A 23,399-nucleotide genomic window follows, 5' to 3' on the forward strand; every position below is an offset into this window, starting at 1 on the left:
ATCGCAGCCTCCTCGGCCCTCCAAAGAGGGGTTCCGGTTCGAGACATATGTGCGGCTGCCACATGGTTGTCCGCACATACCTTCACAAGATTTTACAACCTGGATTCCTCTAGTCAAGAGACTAGGTTTGGCAAAGCTGTATTGCATTCTGTTAATTCCTAAAAGGAAACATGGCGTTTTACTCCCACCTCCAATTACACACCACTGCTATGGGAGTCTATCAAAGATGAGGAATACGTCGGAGGACACAATCCCTTCGAAGAACAAGTTACTTCTTACCTTGAAACGTTCTTTCGATGGGATGTTCTTCCGACATATTCCTCATCGCCCCTCCCATCCATCCCCACAGTAATACTTCCCTTGTGGTTGCAGCTTACGCTCCTTCAAGGTCAATAACCAATTCATGTAAAACAACTGTTAACGCCAAAACGGAACTGAGCAACGGACGCTGCGCGAGTCTATTTATACACGTGATGACGGCGCCGATACAGAGGCCGTCGAACGTCGACGCGCAGCGCCCTCTACTGAAAAAATGTCTGAGGCCAGCAAGCTGGGAGATGATCTATCAAAGATAAGGCAAGTATTCAATTGTTGAGGGGGTACCGCTATCTTCAGCCGCGTACAGCTTCGAATAATATCTGAAAAAGCGATTGACAATATCTTGTATGTTTGTAAGAGGAGTACCAGACTCGTTTATTTTAAATACTGCCCTGTCTGCTCTTTGCTTTCGGAGCCTGTTGGTAAACATCATGTGGGCTTTGTCCCCCTTCTCGAAGAATTTTTGCTTTAAATATTTTAGTTGTGCAAGTGCTTTGCTGTTCCCTATATCCCTTAATTCTTCCCTTTATTTTCAGAACTTTCTTCGTTTATTGGTAGGGTGTTCCCTCAAGGATTGCTCCAACCGGGTGATGCCTAATCTTAGCTCTCCCTCCCCGAGTAGCCTGAGTCTCCTCTTGGCCACCCCTTCCGATATTAAGATCCCCCTTAGCGTGGCCTCCCAGCTTCCCAAACTGTGTTCAACGACATTCCGTCTGTGTCATTGGTTTCAAATAATCTTTAATGGCTTTGGAAAGGGTTTCTTTAAATATTGGGTCTCTACACAGAAAGTCGTTGCACCGCCACCTACAATCGGGAGTTGGGAGGGGGCCCAAGTCTGTCCAGAGTGCATAAGTCGTGGTCGGACCAAGCTACTACTTGGATGGATGATCCTAGGATATCACTTTCATTCTCTGCTCCTAATTCATTCTCTGCTCCTAAAAGAGATAATCAATTCTTGAGACAGTACGGTGTGGTGGTGAAAAGAAGGTAGAGGACCTTCCCTACGCGTGTGTTGTGCACCAGGTGTCTATTAAATGGTGTTCCCTCAGCTGGCGAAGGAAACTATTTCCTTGGAGGCTGCTTGGGGGGGAGTGTTTTGTTGTATCGGGTGCCAATCATGCTCTCGGTCTGCCACTATGGCAAAGTCTCCCCCACAAATCAGTGTCTCTTCCCTCCAATCTTCTAGAAAATAAAATGGGGTTTCGAAGAAGCTAGATTGTCCTTGATTGGGTGCGTAGGCTTAGCAGAGTGTGATGGGACGGGATCTCAATTTACCCTTGAGTGCCACATATCTCTCTTGAATGTCTTTATATACATGTTCTATTTGGACCCCCAAGGACCTTCTTAGCAGGAATACCCACTCTGCCCTTCTTCCGAGGGCCTGATGCCCAAATCGCTTCCCTGATCCCTCTTCCTGTGATTCCCCATACTCCTACGTCCCGCCCCCTTTCCTCCATTTTTGTGGGACATCCCTTCCGTCCTGTGGGTCGGGACCAGAGCACTCTGTAAAAAGCATCCAAAATGTTGCAATTTCTTTTTTTAGTCCTTCCTCTTTCTGTGCAGGGCCCGGCATGCAGCTGTAACCCGCCCATCTCGGCTCCGCCCCTCGCGTCGCCCATCAGTCCTTTTCTCCGCTCGTTCGGGACTGGACACACTTGCATCTGCGGAAGATTTTCTTCCCTGTTTTCCCCTCTCTGGATCTCGCTAGCGATCGTGTACTAGTCCGTCGTTCAAACTAGACTTTCCAGATTGTTCACCGTGTCACTGACGCTTTGCGAGGTCAGACTCGCATCCTCTCTATCTCGAGTGTTTGGGTCCAGACCACCGTTGAGACTCCTGTTTTTACTGTGAATCCCATTCGGTCCGGGCACTTCAACGTCGGTTGGAGCGCTGGGAGGAGGTGTTTCGATGTACTCCTCCTTTGCATTTTCAAGCTTTTATCGACGAAAAGAAGAAATGGCAGGTAAGTTCTTTACTTTTTAGAGCACCCCAGCCGAGAGATACCTTTCCGGACTCTTACCGAGCCGGGAGGAGCGTTAGCCGCTCTATCACCGGGTATTGCCCCAAGGTGCCTTCTGGCCCTAATAATTGTACTGGAGTTTTCTCCGAGGATCTCTGTAAGGGGCCTGTGGATACCGGAGTACACTCGGAGGCCCCTTCTGTGGAGGCTGCTTGTAGACCTAGTTCTACTGAGTCGTGGGGTACCAGAGCTCGCTCTGAGGCCTCTTTATCGGCTTCCCTCAAAAGTACGGGGGTGCGCCCGAGGTCTTGGTTGGGCTTGGTGTTACCGAACGAATGTTCGAGGCCCGTGTTTGTAAGGTTGCTACTGGACCTGGGTCCGAGGTCCCTCGTACAGAGGCTTAAGTTACCGACATTTCTGAGAGGCCTGGCAAGGCCTTATTGGTGAAAGTTGTTTCTCACCGTTCCCGCTCTTGTGGCGACGCCAGAACTGTTGAGGGGGCAAAGAAGGAAAGTTCTTCCTTTACTGACAGTGCCGAGGTCCTTCCTGAGAGGGTTAGTTTGGATATTGGTATGTCGCAGAAACATTCCAGGCCTCATAGTACCGGCTCGGCCGAGGCTCCTTACGTAAAGGCTAAAGTTAAGACCCCTGATCCATCGACGGGTACCCCTGCCTCATTTCTCACGTGCCGCAGTTCCACTCAGGTGATGGCAAAATGGCGGCCGTTTCCACCACGACCACGGCGGCCATTTTGGGTGCTTCCCCTACAACTAGGCCTTCGGCCTCGGGTGTAGGGCTTGGTTCTATGGGTGAACATAAAATCCCTTGTGCACATCCGTTTCGCCCAGTCTGACTGGAACGCTCGGATGCCCCGTCCGCGCAATGTTTCTTTGCCTGTGGGGTTGGCACCTTTGATTTTTGTGGACACTTCGTGGGATGGACCTGTGTGGCAATCCTCCCCTTTGCATCCCTGGAATTATCCTCATCATGAGGCCTCTTCCGGAGCTCCAACAGTCTCCGGAGGATGCTTTTTTTCAGCAAATTTCAGACACTCATGCGTACCGACCCCATGAGGGAATATTTAAAGTGTCTTTTTAGGGAGATATGCCTACCTGCTCCTCCGGCTCCACCCGCAATTGCCCCCATTGTCACCTGTGGACAGGGCGATCAGGACGAGGACCAGCACTGCTCTATTGGAGCTTTTCATGACCGGGTACTGGACATGTCTTAAGGATGTTCCGGTTCCCGAGGCACCCGCTCCACAGGAGGGTGTGCTTTCTTTCTGGGGCATTCACCCTGTCTCCTTTGGAGCATACCCGTCTGCTCTTGCAGATGGACGTTTTGGCCGAGGTCCGTAGGGTCTGGGTAAAGCCATAATCTGGACTTTTTTCATCAATCCGAAAATGGATGCGCGATACAGGCTGCATTCTTTGGAAGAGGTGGCCCTGGCGTCTTGTCCGCCCCCTCTTCCATGGTGGTGGCTGCAGCCACCTTACAGTCCAGGCCGGCAGCAGCCTATTCTGCGACAGCTAATCAGGTTCTGGGGAAGGACGACAAGCTCCTAGACTCCCTTGGGAGGAAGATTGTTGCTACCTCTGCCTTGCAGCTCCGGCAGGCCAATGCAGAACTGGTGTTAGCGGGGGCAAATATGAGGATGTGTAAAGGTCTGTCGGAGTTCGAGGAGTTCATTCCGGTCGAGAAGCTGGAAGACTTTAAGGCGGGGATTGTCCGATGCCACGGTCTTGGCCCAGGATTTGTTGGAGGCCGCGGTTCATCACGTGGACACTTCGGCTCGGGTCTTATGCTGGGAGTTGATATCTCCAGACAGGCGTGGTTGCATGCCACCAAATTTTCAAAGGCGGTGCAGGACAAGGTGTTGGACCCTCCGTTTGACGGCAAGGAGCTTTTTCATTCTACAACGGATGTGGAGCTGACCAAAACGAAGGACGGCACTCCAGACAGCTAAGTCCTTGTCCGTCCTGGTTAAAACTCCTTTTAAAACCCAGAGACCGTTGTCGCAAAGCCGTCCCTCTTCTGGGTTTAGAGGTTTTCTAGACCTGAAATCTGAGTGGATACCCCTTCGGGTAATATCCGCCGGTGGCAGCAACGGACTCGGTTTTTCTCCCGCTCCTCAGCCTCCTCCTCGGGTTCAGGTGGTAACACCACTGAAAAGCCTGAAAAATGAGGGATCTCCGCGCTCGCACGAGACCCCGGTGGGAGGACGCATTGTGTCTCATTGGGAGGCGTGGCAGACCATCACCGAGGACAGGTGGGTCTTGTCAGTCGCTCGGGCGGGCTTCCGCTTACCCTTGCCCCCTATCCTACCCTTCGACCCTCCTTTCCAGTAGTCTGGGTCGCCCTCCCTAAAAGCCGAGATTCAGAAACTTCTGGATCTCAGAGCTGTGGAACCCGTTCCCCTTGGGGAACGAGGGGAGGGCTTCTACTCCTGACTGTTTGCAGTGCCCAAACCCAACCAGGCTGGCCTGCGCACCATCCTAGACCTTTGCCAGTTCAATCTTTTCCTACCCCAAGAGAAATTTAAGATCACACCCGGCCAGATAAGGTCCTCCTTGAAGATGGGTGATTGGCTCAGCGTGGTGGACCTTCAGGATGCGTACATGCATATTCTGATTTGGAATCCACACAGGAGATATCTCCACTTCTCTGTGGGAGAGGAGCACTTGCAGTTTCGAGTGCTTCCTTTTGGCCTCAGCTCGGCGCTGCGTATCTTCACGAAGATTATGTCGGTGATCGCGGCATATCTTTGTCTGCAGGGTATCCATTACGCAGCCCGTGTCCTTTGAAAGATGCCTGCAATCTTCAGTCTCTCCTCCAGCTCCTGTTCTACCTTGGGCTGTCGGTGAACTGGTAGAAATCTTCCATGACGGTCTCTCAGGATTTGATTTTCCTGGGTTTTCACTGGAACACGATCGACTGCAGAGTGTACTTGACCTGGGACCGAATGGCGGATCTGTTGGCCGCGTGACAGATGTTTGCGCAGTTGGAGAGCATGTCGGCCTGGTGGTTTCAGAGGCTTCTGGGCCTCATGGCCTCGTGCGTGTTGGCTCTTCCTCTCAAAATGAGGCGGACTCGGATGGCTCTTGTCTGTGGATCCAGACTCCAAGCTGATAGCGATTCCGGCTTCCATGAGAGCAGACCTGGACTGGTGGTCGTCTCTCAGCAACCTGTCGGTAGGGGCGGGGTTTCAAGACCCAGCCCCGATGGTAACGGTCATGACGGACTCCTCCCTTCTGGGATGGGGTGCAATGTTGGATCTTCAGGTCTCGGATCTTTGGTCGCCTCAGGTCAAGCTCCTTCACATAAATCATCTGGAGCTTCTGGCGATTTTCCTAGCGCTCAAGGCGTTAAGACCGATCATTGCCAGCAAAGTGGTCCGTATCCGCACAGACAATGTGGTGTCGATGTATTAAATCAACAAGCAAGGGGGAAGCAGGTCCCGCCCCCCCCCCCCCTCACATGGACCTGTCCATACAGATTTGGGTGTGGGCGGTTCTTCAGGTTGTCTGGCTACTTGCAGTAAACATCCCGGGCCAGCTGAATGTCACGGCAGATGCCCTCAGCCGCCGGACGATGATCAGCTATGAGTGGTAGTTGAAGGCGGAGGTCCTCTCATGGATTTTCCTGCGTTGGGGCACACCGGAGGTGGACCTCTTCCCTACGACGGCAAACAAGAAGCTTCCTCTGTATGCCTCCAGAAGCGTGCTGGGAGCCTCCTCTCTGGGCGATGCTCTCGAGATCCCATGGCACAACATGAGGGCTTATGCTTTCCCGCCTCTGCCTCAAGTTCATCAGACAATTTGCAAATTCAAGAACTCGGTGAACAGTTCTCTTCTACTCTTAGCCCCATGGTAGCCAGCCAGGTTTTGGTTCTCAGAACTTCAACACGTGTCAGTGTATCCGCCAATCAGGTTACTGGTGACCCCTGATCTTCACCAGGGGGAACAGCAGCTGTGGCACCCCTCCCCACAATCGCTCAGCTTGGCGCATGGTGCCCGAGTTCAGGTTCTGTTATTGGTGTTTAAACAAGCAGTTGGACCCAAGGCGGGGGTGGGAGGGGCTACAATTGATACTGTACTGCCCTTTGTATGCCACTTAGCAGAGCCGGGCGTTCACATTCTTTCATGCAGAACTTATCTTTTGGCGTTTTCCGCCTACCTATCTATGGACCAATGCTCTTACTCCGTCTAACCCAGTGGTTAAGAGGCATTTTGTAGGTTTGTTGCGCCTTTATCCTCCGATTCGTAGTCCGCACCCGTCTTGGGATCTAAATGTGGTCCTGACGGCGGCGTGCCATAGACCTTTCAAACCAATGGCCACGGTGGACCTGAAACACCTGTCGTGGAAGGTGTCCTTTTTGGTCGCCGTTACTTCAGCAAGGCGTGTGAGTGAGCTCCAGGCTTTGTCGGTGGAGCGTCCCTTCTTGGTCTTTCACAAGGAAAAGGTGGTCCTACGGACAAATCCTACATTCCTGTCGAATGTGGTCTCTGAGTTTCATCTGAACCAGTCAATCTCCCTGCTTGTCTTTTTTTCGAACCCCGCCTCAGAGGCAGAAAGGGTTCTGCATTGCCTTGATGTTAGAAGGGCTCTTAAGTTCTATCTGGACAGAACATCCGAGCTTAGGAGTTCTCAACTGTTTGTGACCTTTGGTAATCCACAAGGTAAGCAGGCCTCTAAGGCAACTATCTCTCGATGGATCGCTGCCTGCATTACGGAGTCTTAAGCCGTCCAAGGGCTAAAGCCTCCTAAAGGTATTCATGCACACCTGGTGCGGGGCAAGGCAGTCGCGGTTGCCTTACAGAAATGTCCCTTGGGAGACCACCGCAAAGGGGGCTACTTGGGCCTCCCCATCTGCTTTTTATAACCATTGTCTCGACATGAGCTCAAGATCTGATGCTCAGTTTGGTCAGGCTGTGCTGAAGAACCTTTTTCAGTAAGGGATTTTCCATCCACCCATAGTTCCTGTAAGGAGTGCTTGGGAATCTCCCACAAGTATGGAGGAAAGGTGACGGGATGTAGGAGTATAACCAGGTTACTCACCATAGTGACCACCTTACTCCTAGTCCATAGTCCCCTTTCCTCCATACGCCCGCCCGCCGTCCCCTCTGATAAGGTTCCTCTGTTATTGCTAAGAGGTCTCAGACCTGGCGATGGAAAAGGACTGATGGGCGATGCGCAGGGCTGAGCCGAGATGGGCGGGGTTACGGCCGCGTGCCGGGCCCCGCGCAGAAAGAAAGGAAGGACTAAAAAATGTTTGCAACATTTTTTGGATGCTTTTTACAAAGTGCTCCGGTCCCGTCCCACATGATGGAGGGATTTCTCACAAGTATGGAGGGAAGGGGACTATGGACTAGGAGTAAGGTGGTCACTATAACCTGGTTACTCTCCCCCACTAGTGTATTTTGACTCTTGTATAAAAAGGACGTCCAGTTTGGATTGATCAAACTGTCGTGCTAGCATTGACCTTTTCTGCGGGGAGTTCAAGCCTTTCACGTTTAGGGAACCGAAGACTATGCTATCGGAGCGAGCCATGCCTACTTGGGAGAATAGCAAGTTCTGGCCCATTGTCTCAAGAGTTGCAGTGTTTGACCCCTAATCTTTGCGGCGAGGTGGTAGCTTAGTCGCAGTGATGCTGGGGCGGGGGTGGGGGGGGGTATGCGCGCAGAATCTTAAAGTATTTTAGAACAACTGTCTTGGATGAGTGGTGCCCCCCCCGTACAAGATGCTACCGAGAGCGTTCTCATTTGAGAAAAAGAAAGACGCGCTACATCAATAAGGGCTACTCTGGGAGGACCCCTCTGCGGGCCCTAATTAGAACTATAACATTTGTGCGAGGTGGAAACAACTTGTGTATAAATAAAGAACATTGTTTAGTGTACACCTGGAGGTTAACAAAACTTGGGATTCATTCTGTTAGACAACAGCTGGCAGACTGCACCAGAACTTTGCAGTGTCTGATTTCGGGGGAGACAGATTTCCATAACATAACCCAGCTAGAGAGAGCGACGCAGACTCCCTAGGGAGTATTTAATCGTTTCTATTTCCACATCGTTTGTATTTCCACTTCAGTTGTGCTCGGCCCCATCTTGGGGGCTTACTGGCCAATTTTCAATGCGGGCCCGTAGGCACTCGCCGACTGTCAGTCTGAACTTGCAGCAGGGCCTTGGAGTGATGGCGAGCTTGCTCAGCTTCTTCCACAGAGGTTATCCTGAACTCTTCTCTGTTGTACTCGAATGTGAGGGAAAAGGGGTGGCCCCATCAGTACCTAACTCCCTTCTCCTGCAGCCAACACGTGAGGGGACGACATCCTCTTCTTTTCGCTAGTGTCATTGCTGAAAGGTCTTGGTAGAGCCTTACTTTCGACCCCCGAAATTCTATTGTCTCACTCTTGCCTTCTGCAGAATGTCTTTACTCTGTAAATAATAGTGGCATTTAACGAGGACCGAGCGTGGACATTGCATGGTGATGTCTCCCGATTGCTGGTTACTCTCGACTGCCTCTAAGCGATCTTCAACTTTCGCCATCTTTGTAAGTCCGAGACCGTTTCTGTGAGGCTGTTTTTCATTGACCTGATTGCACAGAGGAGAAGGCGAATGTCTGATTTGCATGCACTATCGCAGTCGTTGCCTGGAATGTCAGAGGAGCTTTAGACTTCCTCTGCTTCCATAGTTGTATTGGGTAAACTTGTGCAAGGTAGCCAGGGTGCGCGGATCCAGCCTTGACCCCGGCGGAGCCTTTAGACTCCTGTTACTGCAATAAAAGCCAATGGACTAGGGGGGTCGTGCTTCTCTTGCCTTCTTTTGCTGTGCTCAATCTTCAGTGGTGGTACTTACACTCTGCACTGCAGCTACTTCGGTGATTCTTAGTCCAGTGAAATTGCACCAATGAAACTACTTTATTCTCCTTCGATCCTTGTGACCCCACTCCCTGTCATCCGTTTCTCCCTCCCTAGCCCCTCTGCTGGACTCCTTTGGAGCAGACGCAGTTCACTGCGATACGGCCTTCGTAGTATTTGGATTTTTCCCTGCCGGGCACTGTGAGTGGCTCAGGCACCCCCACCGGGGGTTGGATGGTGGCTGTTAGCCCTCATAGTTACATGCGTGTCAGGAAGTTGGTGATGATGGGCCGCTGATGTTTGCCTGGGTCGGGGGGGGGGAGGGCCAGAGGCTATTCACAGGTGTTCGGTGTGAAACCCGAACCCCGGGTTCCTGTGATTGTGTCTCCGTTTCTCTGTTGCACATGGGTTATCACCTCCTGATTTCAAAATTCGATCATCCTCTGGTCTGGTGAGGAGCTGGTGTTGCCTGGGCCTCAGGATTTGGAGGTGTAAATGTGTGTGAGGATAGGCCCTTAATCCTCGATCAAAAACTGAGACACTTCAACGGAAAACCGCCATCCTGCTCTGGTATTCCCAAGTCTGTTTTTGCTGGAGGCCTACTGCGCTTCCCCCCACCCATTGCTCTAGTACTGTCACTTGGGGGGCCAACCCACCATGGAGGTGGGCAGCCAAATGGCCTGAGAATGGGTGGTGGCGCTCCTCGACTTACCCAGAGCCGGGCACAAGTAGGAGTTGGGTTAATCTTCCACCTTACGTCCGTCCCCCACTGCGCTCTCTGCTACAGCCTTGTGGGTTTCATTGAAGTGTGATGCGCCGTAGTTTCAAAGGTGCGTGGTGTCTGCCACGGGTGCCATTTTCCTTCCCCAGCCTGCACTCTTCTTTCGCTGCACTGGGGGTCTCGGCGATCGTGCAAATTTCTGCATCTCCACTGCACCATTCCCGATGTTGCATCTACTGTTGCACAGCCGTTTCCTGGTGCCGCTCGCCACTTCGTTAGGTAGTCCTCTCTCCTCGCATAGCTCAAAAATGTGACATTTTTCGGGCTCAAAAAGGGAGACAGTGGTTTATGCGACCATCAATTCTACGCCCCATGGTGGTCTCACAGTGTATGTTTTAAACGTGTTATTTGACTGCAATCTGTTTTAAACGTTCCACTCCTTTCTGAACTGTATGCTTTTGGTAATCCATTGTTTGTGATTGTTGGTATCTTTGCATTGTTGCTTTAGTAAGGAATCATATTTGCTTCAAGGTTTTCAACACACATTCATTATTGTTTTATCAATTTCAGAGCGTCATTTCACCGCATTGCAAGGGGTTTAAAATCAGTTTTCTCTCTCATTTGGGGAGGGAAGGTCCGATTTAGATTCAGTTTTCAGTTTCTCATTCCTGAGTACCTGCGGCTCCTTTGTATCCACTCAGAATTGATTGGCAGGTTGAGGGAACATTGCAGGGGGAAATTCTAACTTGGGTGCCATCTGTCCTAAATCAAAGGGCTCCTATTCTGCTGTGCTGTGTATATGCTCCACTAAAAAGTCAAACCCAGTGCATTGTGCACATTCTCATTGTAACTATCACCGCATTGGTGATTGCTGCCCCATATTAAAAAGTGTGACGACTTTTGAATTTTGAATAAATAAATATTGCATTTGACCAACCATCCTGGTTCATGGTCCATTGTGACCCGCAGTATTTGAAAAAGGGGTGTGATATGTGTGGTGTATCATACCAAAATTGAATACTCATAAATAAGGAGAAAAGCACCTCGGTAAGGCGCTACATACTAGGTCGAGACCAAGGTGTGCATGTCGCCCGATTGAAATCCTTAACAGTGTAATAGGCGTATCCAGGTATCTAAGTGTCTGATTTGTTCAAAGGTGACTGAGGTGAGGCACCAGAGGGCAGGGCCTCGGCGGGGCAGTCCCACGTCAGAGGCCAGGCCACGCCCCGCACGCTATTCTAAATTCAAAGGGGAAGCTGAATTTGTCACTGCCAAGGGTTCCAGTACTGTCCCCATGTTGGGGGACGAACACAAGGATGGAGGAAAGGGGACTGAGTGCTCCAGTCACTATGGTGAGTAACTTTAATTGCCCAATCAGGGTGTGAATTTATATTTTAGGCCCTTGAATGTTTGCTAAAGGGACCAAAGATAGTTTTACAAAATGTCTACACAGATTTGGGTCTTATTACACAAGGACCAGTTCAAGATTACATGCCAAAGCCTGTACATTACTGAATTTTGACTGTTTTACGTGAAATGGCACGACAGGGTTTCCACAAGCAGACTAGTGACTTTACCAAATAGGAGTGAGGAAAATGGGTTGTTTTTTTGTGATTGAAGGGATTCATGCTCAAAGATACTGTCTTATCCCAAAAGGGTTACAGGCAATATTTTTAATGAAGAATAAAGAAATTTGAAGGATATTGTGTGGGCTATGATAACACAAAAGGGGTAATCCTCAAGTGTTTTTAATCACAGGCGGAACACCCATTAATCTGAGATCATACCAAGGCCAGTAGTATGTAGTGCCCAGGCACCCCCTACTTAAAATTACCTTAGAAGTGTTTACTGCACCTTACCTTTTAGTAGAGCAATGTTCTCGGGTGAATGTGAAAGGGTTCAAACACATAGGAGATTGCAAAGGGCATGTTGAGAAAGCAGTGAGCTGACAATTGTTTCAGTTAAGTTGAGTAACAATGAGCCAGTTATTTTGCCAAATGAGCAGACAGGGCAAAGGAATTGAAGGAAAAGAGAATGTGTACATGCAAATTCCCTAATGGGAAAAGGTTCCGTCCCTATGCAGGTAGTTTAGTGTGAGAAGAGGCCCTTGCCAGAACCACCCACAGAGAGCAGAAGGGCACCCAGTGGAGCAGTTAGAACTGATAAAGTTTAGGTATATAAAAAGGGAATTTTAGTGGTTTTGGTGGGTTCTGTGGTGCAGTCCCAGTATTGCTTTATGTTGTGCTTGTGCAAATCTGGCTCATGGGTTTCAATAGGTTTGCGGAAAAGTAACGTGTTTTTTAATTTGTTGTGAGCCCCATTTGTATATGTGCTTAGTGCAGGCTAAGCTATCTTTAAACACTATCTGTATTCTGTGCTTGCTGTGTAAACAAACATGCAGATGGCGAATGAGTTCTGTATTTTAAGATGTCCTGTCTTGTAATTTGTAAACTATTACTTATAAGTAATTCTGGTTATGTGGCATGCACTGCCTAGTTCAGCCCTTTACCATTATACTATCAGATGAGCCAGCACGTGTATATCGAACAAGGAAAAAGGCACTTATTAGCCATAGAAATTTGAACCACACTTTATTACTGTAAGGTGGGACAATTGGAAATGATGCATTTTAAGGTAAAGGGACCATTGGTTGTTGCACTGACGACACAAACCTGTAGGCTCAACATGGTACCACATCTTTTGGTTTCGTTTCATCAGGGTTGCTGTTTGGGCTTCTTAACTAACGTATTGCAAAGTAATCTATTTCTCACATTTTTAACCTCTAAAAAAAATTACTTGCATTTCAGAAACAAGCCTGATTCGGAAACCAGTGCCTCAAAGAAAAAACTCAACAAGGAAAAGCCAGAAGGAGTTGAAAGTACAGAATTGGAAAAGACACCACCACCACCACATTCCCCAGAGGATGAGGATGAATCTGGAGTTCAGGTAAAACTTTCTTTCTTGACAGACCTTTTGCGAGAACCTCAGCAAATCTGACAATACTGTTGGTCTTAAGTGCTAACATAGTATCCACGCATTTCAGAAAGTCACTTAAGTTCTGTTGCACCACTCGTTTAGTGATTGAAACGAAACTACACTACTCCTACGTCCCGTCCCCTTTCCTCCATACTTGTGGGACATCTCTCCGTCCTGTGGGACGGGACCAGAGCACTTTGTAAAAAGCATCAAAATTTTTTTCAAAAATGTGTCCCTCTTTCCTGCGCGGGGCCTGGCACGTGGCCGTAACCCCGCCCACTTTGGCTCCGCCCCACGCATCACCCATCAGTCCTTTTCTCCGCTGGACGCACTTGCATCCTCAGAAGGTTTTCTTCCCTTTTTTCCTCTTTGGCTCTCGCTGGCGTTCGTTTACTAGTGTGTCTGTCTTTCAAATTAGACTTTCCAGATTGTTCATCGTGTCACCGTCGCTTCGCGAGGGTGGATCCCCATCCTCTTTAGAGTGTTTGGGTCTGGAACACCGTTGGGACTCCTGTTTTTACTGTGACTCCCTTTCAGTCCGGGCACTTCAACGTCGGTTGGAGCGGTGGGAGGAGGTGTTCCGACAAACTCCTCCTTCGCATTTTCGAGCATTCATCGACGAGAAGAAAAACCGCCCGGTAAGTTCTTTACTTTTCAGAGCACCCCGGCCGGGGGATACCTTCCCGGGTTCCTCTCGGTCTGGGAGGGGCGTTGATCGCTCTGTTACCGGGGTTCGCCCTGAGGTGCCGGTTGGGCCTAATAATTCTACCGGCGTTTTCTCCGAGGCTTTCCGTAAGGGGCCTGTGAACACCGGAGTATGCTCCGAGGCCCCTCCTGTGGGGGCTGTTTGTAGACTTAGTTCTGAGTCGTGGAGTACCAGAGCTCGCTCTGAGGTCTGTCGGCTTCCCTCAAAAACAAAACCAGGGTGCGCCCCGAGGCCTTGGCTGGGCTTGTAGTTATCGAACGGAGGTTCGAGGCCCATGCATAAAAGGCTGTTACCGGGCCTGGGTCTGAGGTCCCTCGTACAGAGGCTAAAGCTACCAACAGTTGAGAGGCCAGTCAAGGCTTTGTCGGTGAAAGCGCACTGTTCCCGCTCTTGTGGTGACACCTGATCTGTTGAGGGGGCAAAGAAGCAAGGTTCTTCTTTTACCGGCAGTGCCGAGGTCCTTCCTTTGAAGGCTCAGTTGGCATGTCACAAAAATATTCCAGGCCTCGTAGTACCGGCTCGGCCGAGGTTCCTTATGTTAAGGCTAAGATTAAGACCCCGGATCATCGACGGGGACCCCTGCCTCACTTCCTCACGTGCCGCAACTCCCCTCAGATGAGGACAAAATGGCGCCCGTTCCTGCCACGGCCGCCATTTTAGGTGCTACCCCTACAACTACGCCATCGGCTTCTGTTGTAGGGCTCGGTCTCTCGGGTGAACCTAAGGTCCCCTGTGCGCATCCTTACTGGCCGGTTTATGATTGGAACACCCGGATGCCTCTTCCGCACAATGTTTCGTTGCCCGTGGGGGCAGCTCCTTTGATTTATGTGGATACGTCGGTGGAGGGGCCGGTGTGGCACCCTTCCCCGTTACGTCCCTGGATTTGTCCACCTCATGAGAGGCCTCCTCAGGTCCTGAAACAATCTCCTTAGGATACCTTTTTCGGTAAATTTCAAGCACTTATGCGCACCGACCCCACGAGGGAATATTTCAAAGGGCTTTTCAAGGAGATATGTCCACCGGCGCTTCCGGCTCCACCTGTTCCTCTGGTGGTTCCGCCGGCGCCTTCCTTGCCCGTGGTGCCCCTCTCCTCCCCCCTGCTCTCCCGCCTTTGCCTCCATTGTCCCCAGTGGACAAGGCAGTGCCTGACACGGCTCAGCCGGATCCTGACCTGTCAGATGACCCTCAAGGCGATCAGGACAACGAGGACCTTCCCCGATCTATCAGCCTTTCATGACCGGGTACTGGACATGAGGAGTTTCTTAGATGTTCCGGTGCCTGAGGCACCCGCTCCGCAGGAGGGCGTGCTTTCTGGGGCATTCACCCTGTCTCCCTTGGAGCGTACCGGCCTGTTCTTGCAGAAGGACGTACTGGCCGAGATCCGAAGAGTTTGGGAAAAGCCACACTCGGGACTTTTTTGTCAATAAAATTGACGCGAGGTACAGGCTGCATTCTGAGGAAGAGGTGGCCCTGTCGTCTTGTCCGCCTCCCTCCTCCACAGTGGTGGCTGCGTCCACTTTGCAGTCCAGGCCTGCAGCATCCTCTTCCACGACGGCTACTCAGGTTCTGGGAAAGGAGGACAAGCTCCTCGACTCCCTCGGGCGGAAAATCGCCAACTCGGCCTTGCAGCTCAGGCAGGCCAATGCCAAATTGATATTGGTGGGAGCTAACATGCGGATGTGGAAAGGTCTGTCTGAGTTTGAGGAGCACATCCCGGTCGAGAAGCTGGAAGACTTCAAAGGAGGCCTTTCCGATGCCAGGGTCTTGGCCCAGGATCTCCTGGAGGCTGCGGCTCATCACGTAGACACCTCGGCTCGGGGCCTGATGCTTGGGGTTGATACCTCACGGCCAATGTGGTCAATGGTGGCGAAGGCTGCAGAGATCGAGTAGGATTAGGGCGGTGCAGCCTTCTGAGGCCATTAAGATCATCCCAGAAGGAAATTGGGCACAAATCAGTTCCTTGTAGGGGTCTGAAGCCAGATCGGGCAGTGTCCCTAATCTGGTTCGATTGTGTGAACTGGCATTGTTGCGAGTTTGCTGCTCGGTCAGTTTAGCTATAATAGTTAGATTTGTAAACTGTATCCTGCGTAACATCTTGATGGGATTGTGAATGTTGGCAATGCCGCACTTGGTAGATTTGTGAATGTTGGCCTGCGCTTGGCCTGGATGGGATTCTGAATGTTAGCAATGCCACTTCCGCACTTTATTAGAATTGTGAACATTAGCCTGCACCAGACCCTGACAGGATTGTGAACGTTAGCCGGAGTCGCTTCTAGATGGAAATTTTGGCTTATCCCACGCTTCATATCCGCATCCCCCTGTCTGTGTGTCACTCTGTCCCTTCCCATCCTGTTTATGTGCAAGGTCTCGGGCGCTTTAAAGAGAACATCACATCACTACGCTTACTCTCTTCTATACACCATCATTCAACTAGAACACACCTATACCCCTGATTAATTCGGCCTAGCTGTTCACATTCGAACACACCCCATGAACACCTCATCACTCTAATAAAATATAGCTAACTGAGCACATTCCGGCCTAGTTGCTCACATATGTGTCCTTCAGGCCTAACGCAGCCAGAACCCAGTCTAGGTGTCCACTCCCCAGACTGTACACATCAAACTGATATCTTCAGCAGTACACCTAACGCTAGGATGCAGCTTCCATCCGGCAATTAAATCAGCTGCACACATCTGGTGCACCCACGCACCCTTCGACATTATCTCTCTACTGACCAGAACTACGGTTGCCGAGGCCGTTCAACCTACCAGCGCTTTGAGGTCATACCAGTCATGTATAGAGCGCTATATAAATGCCAAGTGACATAACCTAAATCAGTTGTTTGCGATGAGTCTGTAATTGGTGGGGGTAGAGTATGAGTTTTTTTGAAGAGGGGCTTGATGTAGGAGGTTTTGAATTCTGCTGTGAAAGCGTGGGAAGTGAAATGTTTGACAGATCTTGTGAAGTCGCCGGCACAGGTGGATGTCAGGATTTCTTTAAAAGGGGGGGGGGGGCTGTGATATCCTGGGGCATGGCGGTTTGTTAGTAGCTTGATAAATTCAGGGTGGGAGAGTGGAGAGAAGGCGGAGAAGAGCAAGCCGGGGATGGAGGGTTTTACTGATGTCCCGAGGCGTAAGCAAAGCTATTTTCGAGGCAATGGTGCTGTTTAATTCTAGGGTTATGGTGTGGAAGTGGTCTGAGAGGGTGTGCATATGGATGGGAGTGGAGGTGGTGCATGCTGGTTCGTAGAATTCAAATATGAGCTTGTGGAGGCCCCTGGAGGGGTTAGGCACGTAGATGATTCTATGCAAGTCAATTTTTATTTGGCTTAGCATGTTTCTGCCCAGTAAGCCCCATGCTGGGAGGTGTATGCTAATCTGTTTGACGTTAAAAGGTCTGCGTGCCATCTGTTATACGGTGTGGTTCTGAGTTTTAAAAATTTTAATAGCAGTGGTGAAATTTTTGGGGGCGGCGAAGCCTTTTCTATTCGAAAAGGATCTGAGTCGGGTGAGGGGTGGTGAGATTCAGATGGCCAGCAATTGAAGTGGGAGATGGAGATCTGACACGAGTGGAGGGTTGTGCAGGTCAGGGAGGTCAGAAGGTAGTCTGCAAGATCAGAAATTGCTTTGTCAAGCGTATGTAGGGTCTGACACTAGTGCTAGATGTAGGGTTTCTAGGTTGTCCAGTAGCTTTAGGGTTGAGTGGGATTTTAAACCAGATATTGCAGTCCCCATGTAATGTGAGTAGGGGGTGGGGAGACGATTGTGGCTGCTAGTGAGTCACTATCGGAGTCTGCATATCTTTTGTATCTTGGGGCTCTGTATATGAGCATGAAGCTGTGAGTGTGCGAGGGGGTGACCTGAAATGTTATCACAAGCTATTCAGTCTGCGTAGCAGGCTTGTTGCTTTGCGTGCAAGATGGAGGGTTTGTAGAGTATGGCTATGCCACCTGCCCTGCTGGTCCTGTTATGCACAATAAGATAACTGTCTGGCGGGAAGTCTTCATGTGCATAATTTATCTGGGCCCTCCGATGCGAGAAGGTCGTAAATGTTGTGGTGATTTTTAGCAACAGATTTGGCGTTAAATCAGAATGCACTGAAGGCCGCTGATTAGTTTGAGTTAAGGGCGAGTAAATACCAAGCGCGAACTTGCGGGATGAGGGGAAGGGATTGTAGGTACAGGGGTATGAAAGGATGTTTATGTGAGGGAGGGTGAAGGTTGAGGCGATGATAGCTGTAGTGAAAAGATGGAGGCCTGATGGGGGTGGTCTGGTGGATGGCTTGTGTTTTATTTACTGGATTCGGAAGGTGGGATTTGGTGGCAGGTCTGAGATGCGTTTCAAGGCGAGGTGTTACTAAGTGGTTGCTGAAGGTTTCCGGTGTAGGTGGCTTTATGCATAGTTGGTATATAAAGGGGCTGGGGTGGTGGCAGGCCTCTGGATAGAGGTGAGTGTAGTGGTTATTGGGAATGAGTTTGTGCAGGGGTATGTATTGGAGTCCCTAGTTTGAGGGTGAGCTGAGACAGTGGATGTGAATTATGTGGTGTACAATGGGTGGTGTGGGTTTAAGTCTTGGAATAGGTTGCCTAGTAAATTCCAACTCTGAATGCTGTCTTCTAGGAGTGCTACACAGAGCTGTTGATGGTCTTCTGGAGGCGTTTGTGGTTTGGGGCTTGGCGTGTGTGCCAGGTGGGCTATTTAGAAGGTTGGGGATTGATTTTACTGGGTTTGGTGGAATCGGGGAGGCACCACTGGTGTAGGTGCCCAGGGGGTTGTCATGGTTCTGTGTGTGAAGTAGGGGGTAGTGTGCTCAATATAGCCTGGGAGACAGTCTGTTTAGGTGTTTTGCAGCATCTGGGGCCTTGTGGGTGAGGATTTGAGTGACTGCTGAACTGGCAGGGGTGTGGCAGGGCAGTATTGCACTTAGTGTTTAGAGATGCAAAGCGTGGATCGGAGCAGTGTTATTGCGTAGTTGGAGGACGCATGTGGGAATGGAATGGAGTGGAGGGGTTCCAAGAGTGGAGTGTCTGGAGGAGGGTAGAGTGTTCTAAAGGCAACCCGGGAAACCCAGGAAGGAGTTTTTGGCAGGGCAGTGCTGTAGGGGGTGTTTCGGCTAGAAAGGTGGCTGGGACACATCCTCGCATTAGTGCTAGGATGTATGGGAGTTAGTAGCAAATAAGGGTGAGGTCTGACCAGGGCAGAGGGTGTGTTTCTGGTGCGCCAGTTGGCCCGCTGATCTTGGAGCTGATACATGGCGGGAGCAGGCATATTGTAGCTGTACTGCTATTCACAACGCAAAAGCCTCAAACCTCGGTCCTAACGTGGAAAAATATATTGTGGCAGTGGAAAAACAGTAGTAAGACACCTTTGAGAAAACCGCACCCTGGACCCTAAGAAAAAACACATTTGGCTGTGTATAAAAGTCGTAAAATACTATTGGTTGGCACTGTGGGAATAAAAAGGCACCCCTCTTAGTTCTTGGCACTTCACACCGCTGCTTCGACACAGCCTTCGAAATCCTGATTTATAACTTGGTCGCCTCCTAGCTCGCCTCCTTCTGGATGTCACGCTCCTTGTCCTTCCTTACTGTTAAGCTTAAGTAGTTGGGACTGCCCCAGCGTAATGTCAGCTCGATTGACAACATCTGGTCAAACACTTTTCAGGTTTGGTTGTAGCATTGAGTTCTTCGTCCCAGTACTTCTAATAGTTGTACTGTCTGACACATTACAGTAACGCACGGTCTCAGATTTTTTTCATATGTACGGAAGGGTTTGGTGTTATCACCCTTTTTGGTTGGGAGATAAAGGGGTAGTATCCCAGACTCCCGTCCTTGTACTCAGGATGGGGTTCCTTCCCATGAGATCCTCCCGCATATCACCACCCGTAGGGCGACTATCAGTTAGCTGCCTCGCCTCCTTAGCCTCATAGAAAGGGGCTTCGCTCCGAGGAGAAGTGACGGCATCAGAAGGATCATCACAAATAACATTCATGAAAGCATTCGGGTGAGGGATACGGTCCATACACATGCTGGTTGTGGCTCTGTTGTACTCCTTGACTGATTAATTGAATTTTCTCTGCAGAACTACATGGACGAGTGGGGGCTAAAATGCCCCCTCACATTGCTACAAACCAAGAGCCTACTGCAATCATAAAGGTAAAATGGGCACAGTTAAGAGATACACCTTGTTTGCTTTTTGTGGTAGTGGTGGCCAAGGGAAAGCTTAACTTTCAAGATGGGTGTGAATTTGAATCAGTCCAAAATAAAGGTAATGTCAAATCAAGGTTCTATGAAAAGTAGGTATACTTTAAAAAAACGCACCATCTGAAAAATAGAGAAACTGTCATGATCTCTGCTTCCAAAAGGTCAGGGTTTTCCCAACTCCCTTGGAAGCAGATCCATAACCCAGGTTCCGAGTGCCAACCAGTCCCAATTGGGACCTTTTGGACCCAGTGGCACCAGGCTCATAAATATGCCCAGTCCCAGCGCTGGAAGCGCCGGGCTCATAATGCTTGGGTGGACTTACCTGCAGCAGACCATGCTGCTTACTTGCCTGCCAGTTGAACCTCTGATCCTCTTCTGTTTGGAACTACTTTTCCTGTTGGGTGGGGCAGGAGCCACTCCCTAGATTCAGAACACTGGAACTCTTCTGGAAAGCAGGAACTCTTTTCTTACCTAGGCGTGGCTGTGGAAGGAGACACCTAAGCACTACAGGAGGCTATTTAAACCACACCCAATGGATGAATCTTGCTTTGCGTTATTCTGCATCCTCTGCAGCAGAACGCTCATCGTGTCTTCTGCATCTGATCCTGGGCCTAAGGAAAAAGGCTTACCATCCTGAATCCAGTCTTCAGCAACACCTATAAAGACAAGAAAGAACAGGTTAGCATTACGGTCTTCAGTGACAGCTCTTCACTTACCTGGTCCATCGGCTGTCACCAACGCCTCGCGCTGCATTCCGGCATCTGAAAGACAAAGGCTTACCTACTCTTCGTGCGCTCCAGAGGTCTTCACACTGCATTCCGGCATCTGAAAGACAAAAGCTTGCCAACTCTTTGCACGCTCCGGAGGCCTTCGGCGCTGCATCCCGCATCTGAAAGACAAAACAAGGTGCGTTTAAAGACATTGGGGAACTTTAATCCTCACGTGCCATTACTCCTTTCCACCTCTAACCCAGTGGGTATTCCGGCACCCTGCAGCCGCTCCGAACTTGTACCTGCAAAATAAAAAGACAGTTAGAGCGCATCGTGAAGCAGGCAACAAGCGCTTACTTACGTGCTTCCAGGCGCTTCTATTCATCACACGGGCTCCATCTTCAACTCACTTCAGCCCGTCATCCGCCATCGCCGGAACCCTGCAAAACAAGAGACATCATTACTAAAGACTTTAAAGACATTAGAATTACTCGAAACTTACCGTTCGTGCAGTAAACGACGGACAGCAGTCCTCTGAAGTCAAGAGGCCTGCTCCCCTTATCCAGTGAAGAAACTGGTTACAGCACCCTGCCCCGAGGCAGATGGAGAGCACAGCGTTCACTTACCTAAGGTGAGAGCGTTAACCTTTGGGGTTCTACAGGAGAAGAGAAAGGGAAGAAGAGAGAGACATTCAATAACCCAGTTCCTTAATCCCATATTTTCTATCTGCAGACATCTTACCCTTCGAGTCAGACATACAGTGCACAGAGGTCCAGCCCAAAGAGCCAGCCGTGTGTTACACATCACCTTTGAAGATACGGTATACGCCCAGTCAAGACCGGCGCCTCTACGGGAATCAGGTGAGCGTTACAGAAACACTACACACAACCCACCCCTGAGGAAAGAGTAGAGAATAGGCGAAGATGGCACAATGCAGCACTCCAGATAATGAATCATGAGTGTAAGGTAAGTGAAAACCACAATGTTCTTGTAAAAGGACAAGTTTGTTTAAGCTAACAAGGGATTTAGTGCTGTAACCAGTCTTGTGGGCCCAAACGAGACCAAAGAGGCAGTTTAGAGTCAATGGTACCGTCTCAGGCTGCTTGGCGGTTCAACAGTTTAACCAGGCTTTTGGAGTGCTGTTGCAGTAGTTTGACTAGGTCATCAGCCTTGTTCCAAACTGCCAGCAGGCATCAAGCTAAAGTTAGTTGGCCCTTAGTTGTTCGAACTAACTGCAGTGTCTGTTCTGTAATGAAGCGGCTGATGACTGGGTTTGTGGTCGAGTTGCTCGGCTCGAGTACAGGGTTAGAAGATTGCGGTTTGAAAGTATTTATAGGGTCTTGTCGTCACCTGATGATCTTCAGCGAAGATACTTGTGGTTTGAAGAGGTGGTTCGAAGACTGAGGGTGCAACAATGTGCTTTAGGTTTGAGCCGAGGCAACAACTTGCTCAGCTGATCCAGTGTGACGGCTAACTGTTTTGAGGATGCAGTTTGGGAGCTGCAGTCAAGATGTTCTTGGCGGGAGGATGTGTAGAGCTGGGTTCAAACAGGTGCTTGCTTTGTTTGTAACAGAATACTTCAGAAGGGGCCGAATTATAATAACAAGCATCGGTTTGAATGCAAAGATGCTTAAGACTTTATGTGTGGTCCTGCTGAATCGGTTCAATAGTGCTTGAGGAGCTGTGGCTAAAAAGGGCCACCAAGGTAAGTTCAACGGCAAAGATGCTGGTGCCTGGATACACAGTGCGATTTGGGCATCTCGATGCAGAGTTTGATGGTCGGCTCGAATGGCTAACCGGGTCGGTTCAACTGGCAATGGCAATCGGGCAGCACGGATGCTGGCGGTTTGAAGGTGGCAGATGCAATTATGAGCATCTAGTTTGAGCCGAGGCAACGATGCACTTGGCTAGTGTTCTGCAGCAGTAAACGGGTGGGGCAGCGGTTCGCGGAGGTAGTGCCAACAGCAGCTGTGTAGGATCCTTTGAGTTTCGCAAGATGTTGACCAGTCTCGAATCACACCTAATTGCTTCAGTGGGAACACAGGTTACCTTGCTGTCTTGGTCCTCTGGTTGCTCTGTGTCCCAATCCAGTGGCACAAGAATTAGGCTTGGTCCTTTTTCTCCCAAGCACTAGCAAGGCTGGTCCACAACTTCGAGTTCTACAATGCGGTGAGGCAGGTTTTAGCAGCAGTTCATCCCCAATTGTCCCTGGGGATGGTTATGAGACAGCTCGCCTCTGCCTCGGACACCTGACTTCACCTCATTGATGTAGGACTTTATAGAGATGAACTCTCCCTACAGAGGTCCAATGCATTCTCCTGTTGATGTCTGTCTGACTCAGTGGTGGGAGATCCCTTCTTTTGAAATTAAGTTCGCAGGTGATTGGATTTAAGTTAGTCTGCCTTAGTGATCCAATCCTTGTTCTTCAAAGAAGTGGACTTTGCTCTTCTGACATCACACCCAACGTGCTTTGCCCTAGAGGAAGTGGAGGGGACAGGAAGGTGAAGGGCAGAGAGAAACGAGATGGTGGAAGACCAAGCTCAAACTAAAAAGTGGGCATTCTCCATTTGTTGCTCGACTTTCTGGAATTCTTTACTAACCCCCTATTCGCACAGCAAAATCTTAATTTAATTTCAGGAAATTATTGAAATCTTCTCTGATATGGATCTTATTATGATTGATTTTACTCACCTGAATATTTCTTTTGATCTTGTTTTATTGAATTACATTTCTCTTAAACATGTCCTTTGCAAAGTTCTTCTCTCTATCATTTGTTATGATTTAGGTCTGCACAATATGAATGAAATGGTCTTCCTCCACTTCACAGAGTCTTACTGTCTACTCTAACCCTGCCCTTCTCTGACTAGGATCAAAAGTCCTTTAGAAATGCACCTTGGTGTGAGGCCCCTTTGAATGGGTGTGATCCTTTGATGCCTGTGACCAGGACAGCT

At 49.7% G+C, this 23,399-nt stretch overlaps 1 protein-coding gene across 2 annotated transcripts in view; it reads left to right on the forward strand.

Annotated features, from left to right (window-relative positions):
* Positions 1–23,399, forward strand: part of CHD7 (chromodomain helicase DNA binding protein 7) — a 1,412,705-nt gene that overhangs the window by 600,628 nt on the left and 788,678 nt on the right. For both annotated transcript variants that reach the window (XM_069621097.1, XM_069621098.1), the window contains exon 4: positions 12,660–12,798. In XM_069621097.1, coding sequence (XP_069477198.1) covers positions 12,660–12,798 — 139 coding nt within the window. The remainder of the gene's footprint in view (positions 1–12,659; positions 12,799–23,399) is intronic.

This window comes from Ambystoma mexicanum, chromosome 5q, assembly GCF_040938575.1.
Source record: "Ambystoma mexicanum isolate Mex_15411 chromosome 5q, UKY_AmexF1_1, whole genome shotgun sequence".
Taxonomy (NCBI): domain Eukaryota; kingdom Metazoa; phylum Chordata; class Amphibia; order Caudata; family Ambystomatidae; genus Ambystoma; species Ambystoma mexicanum.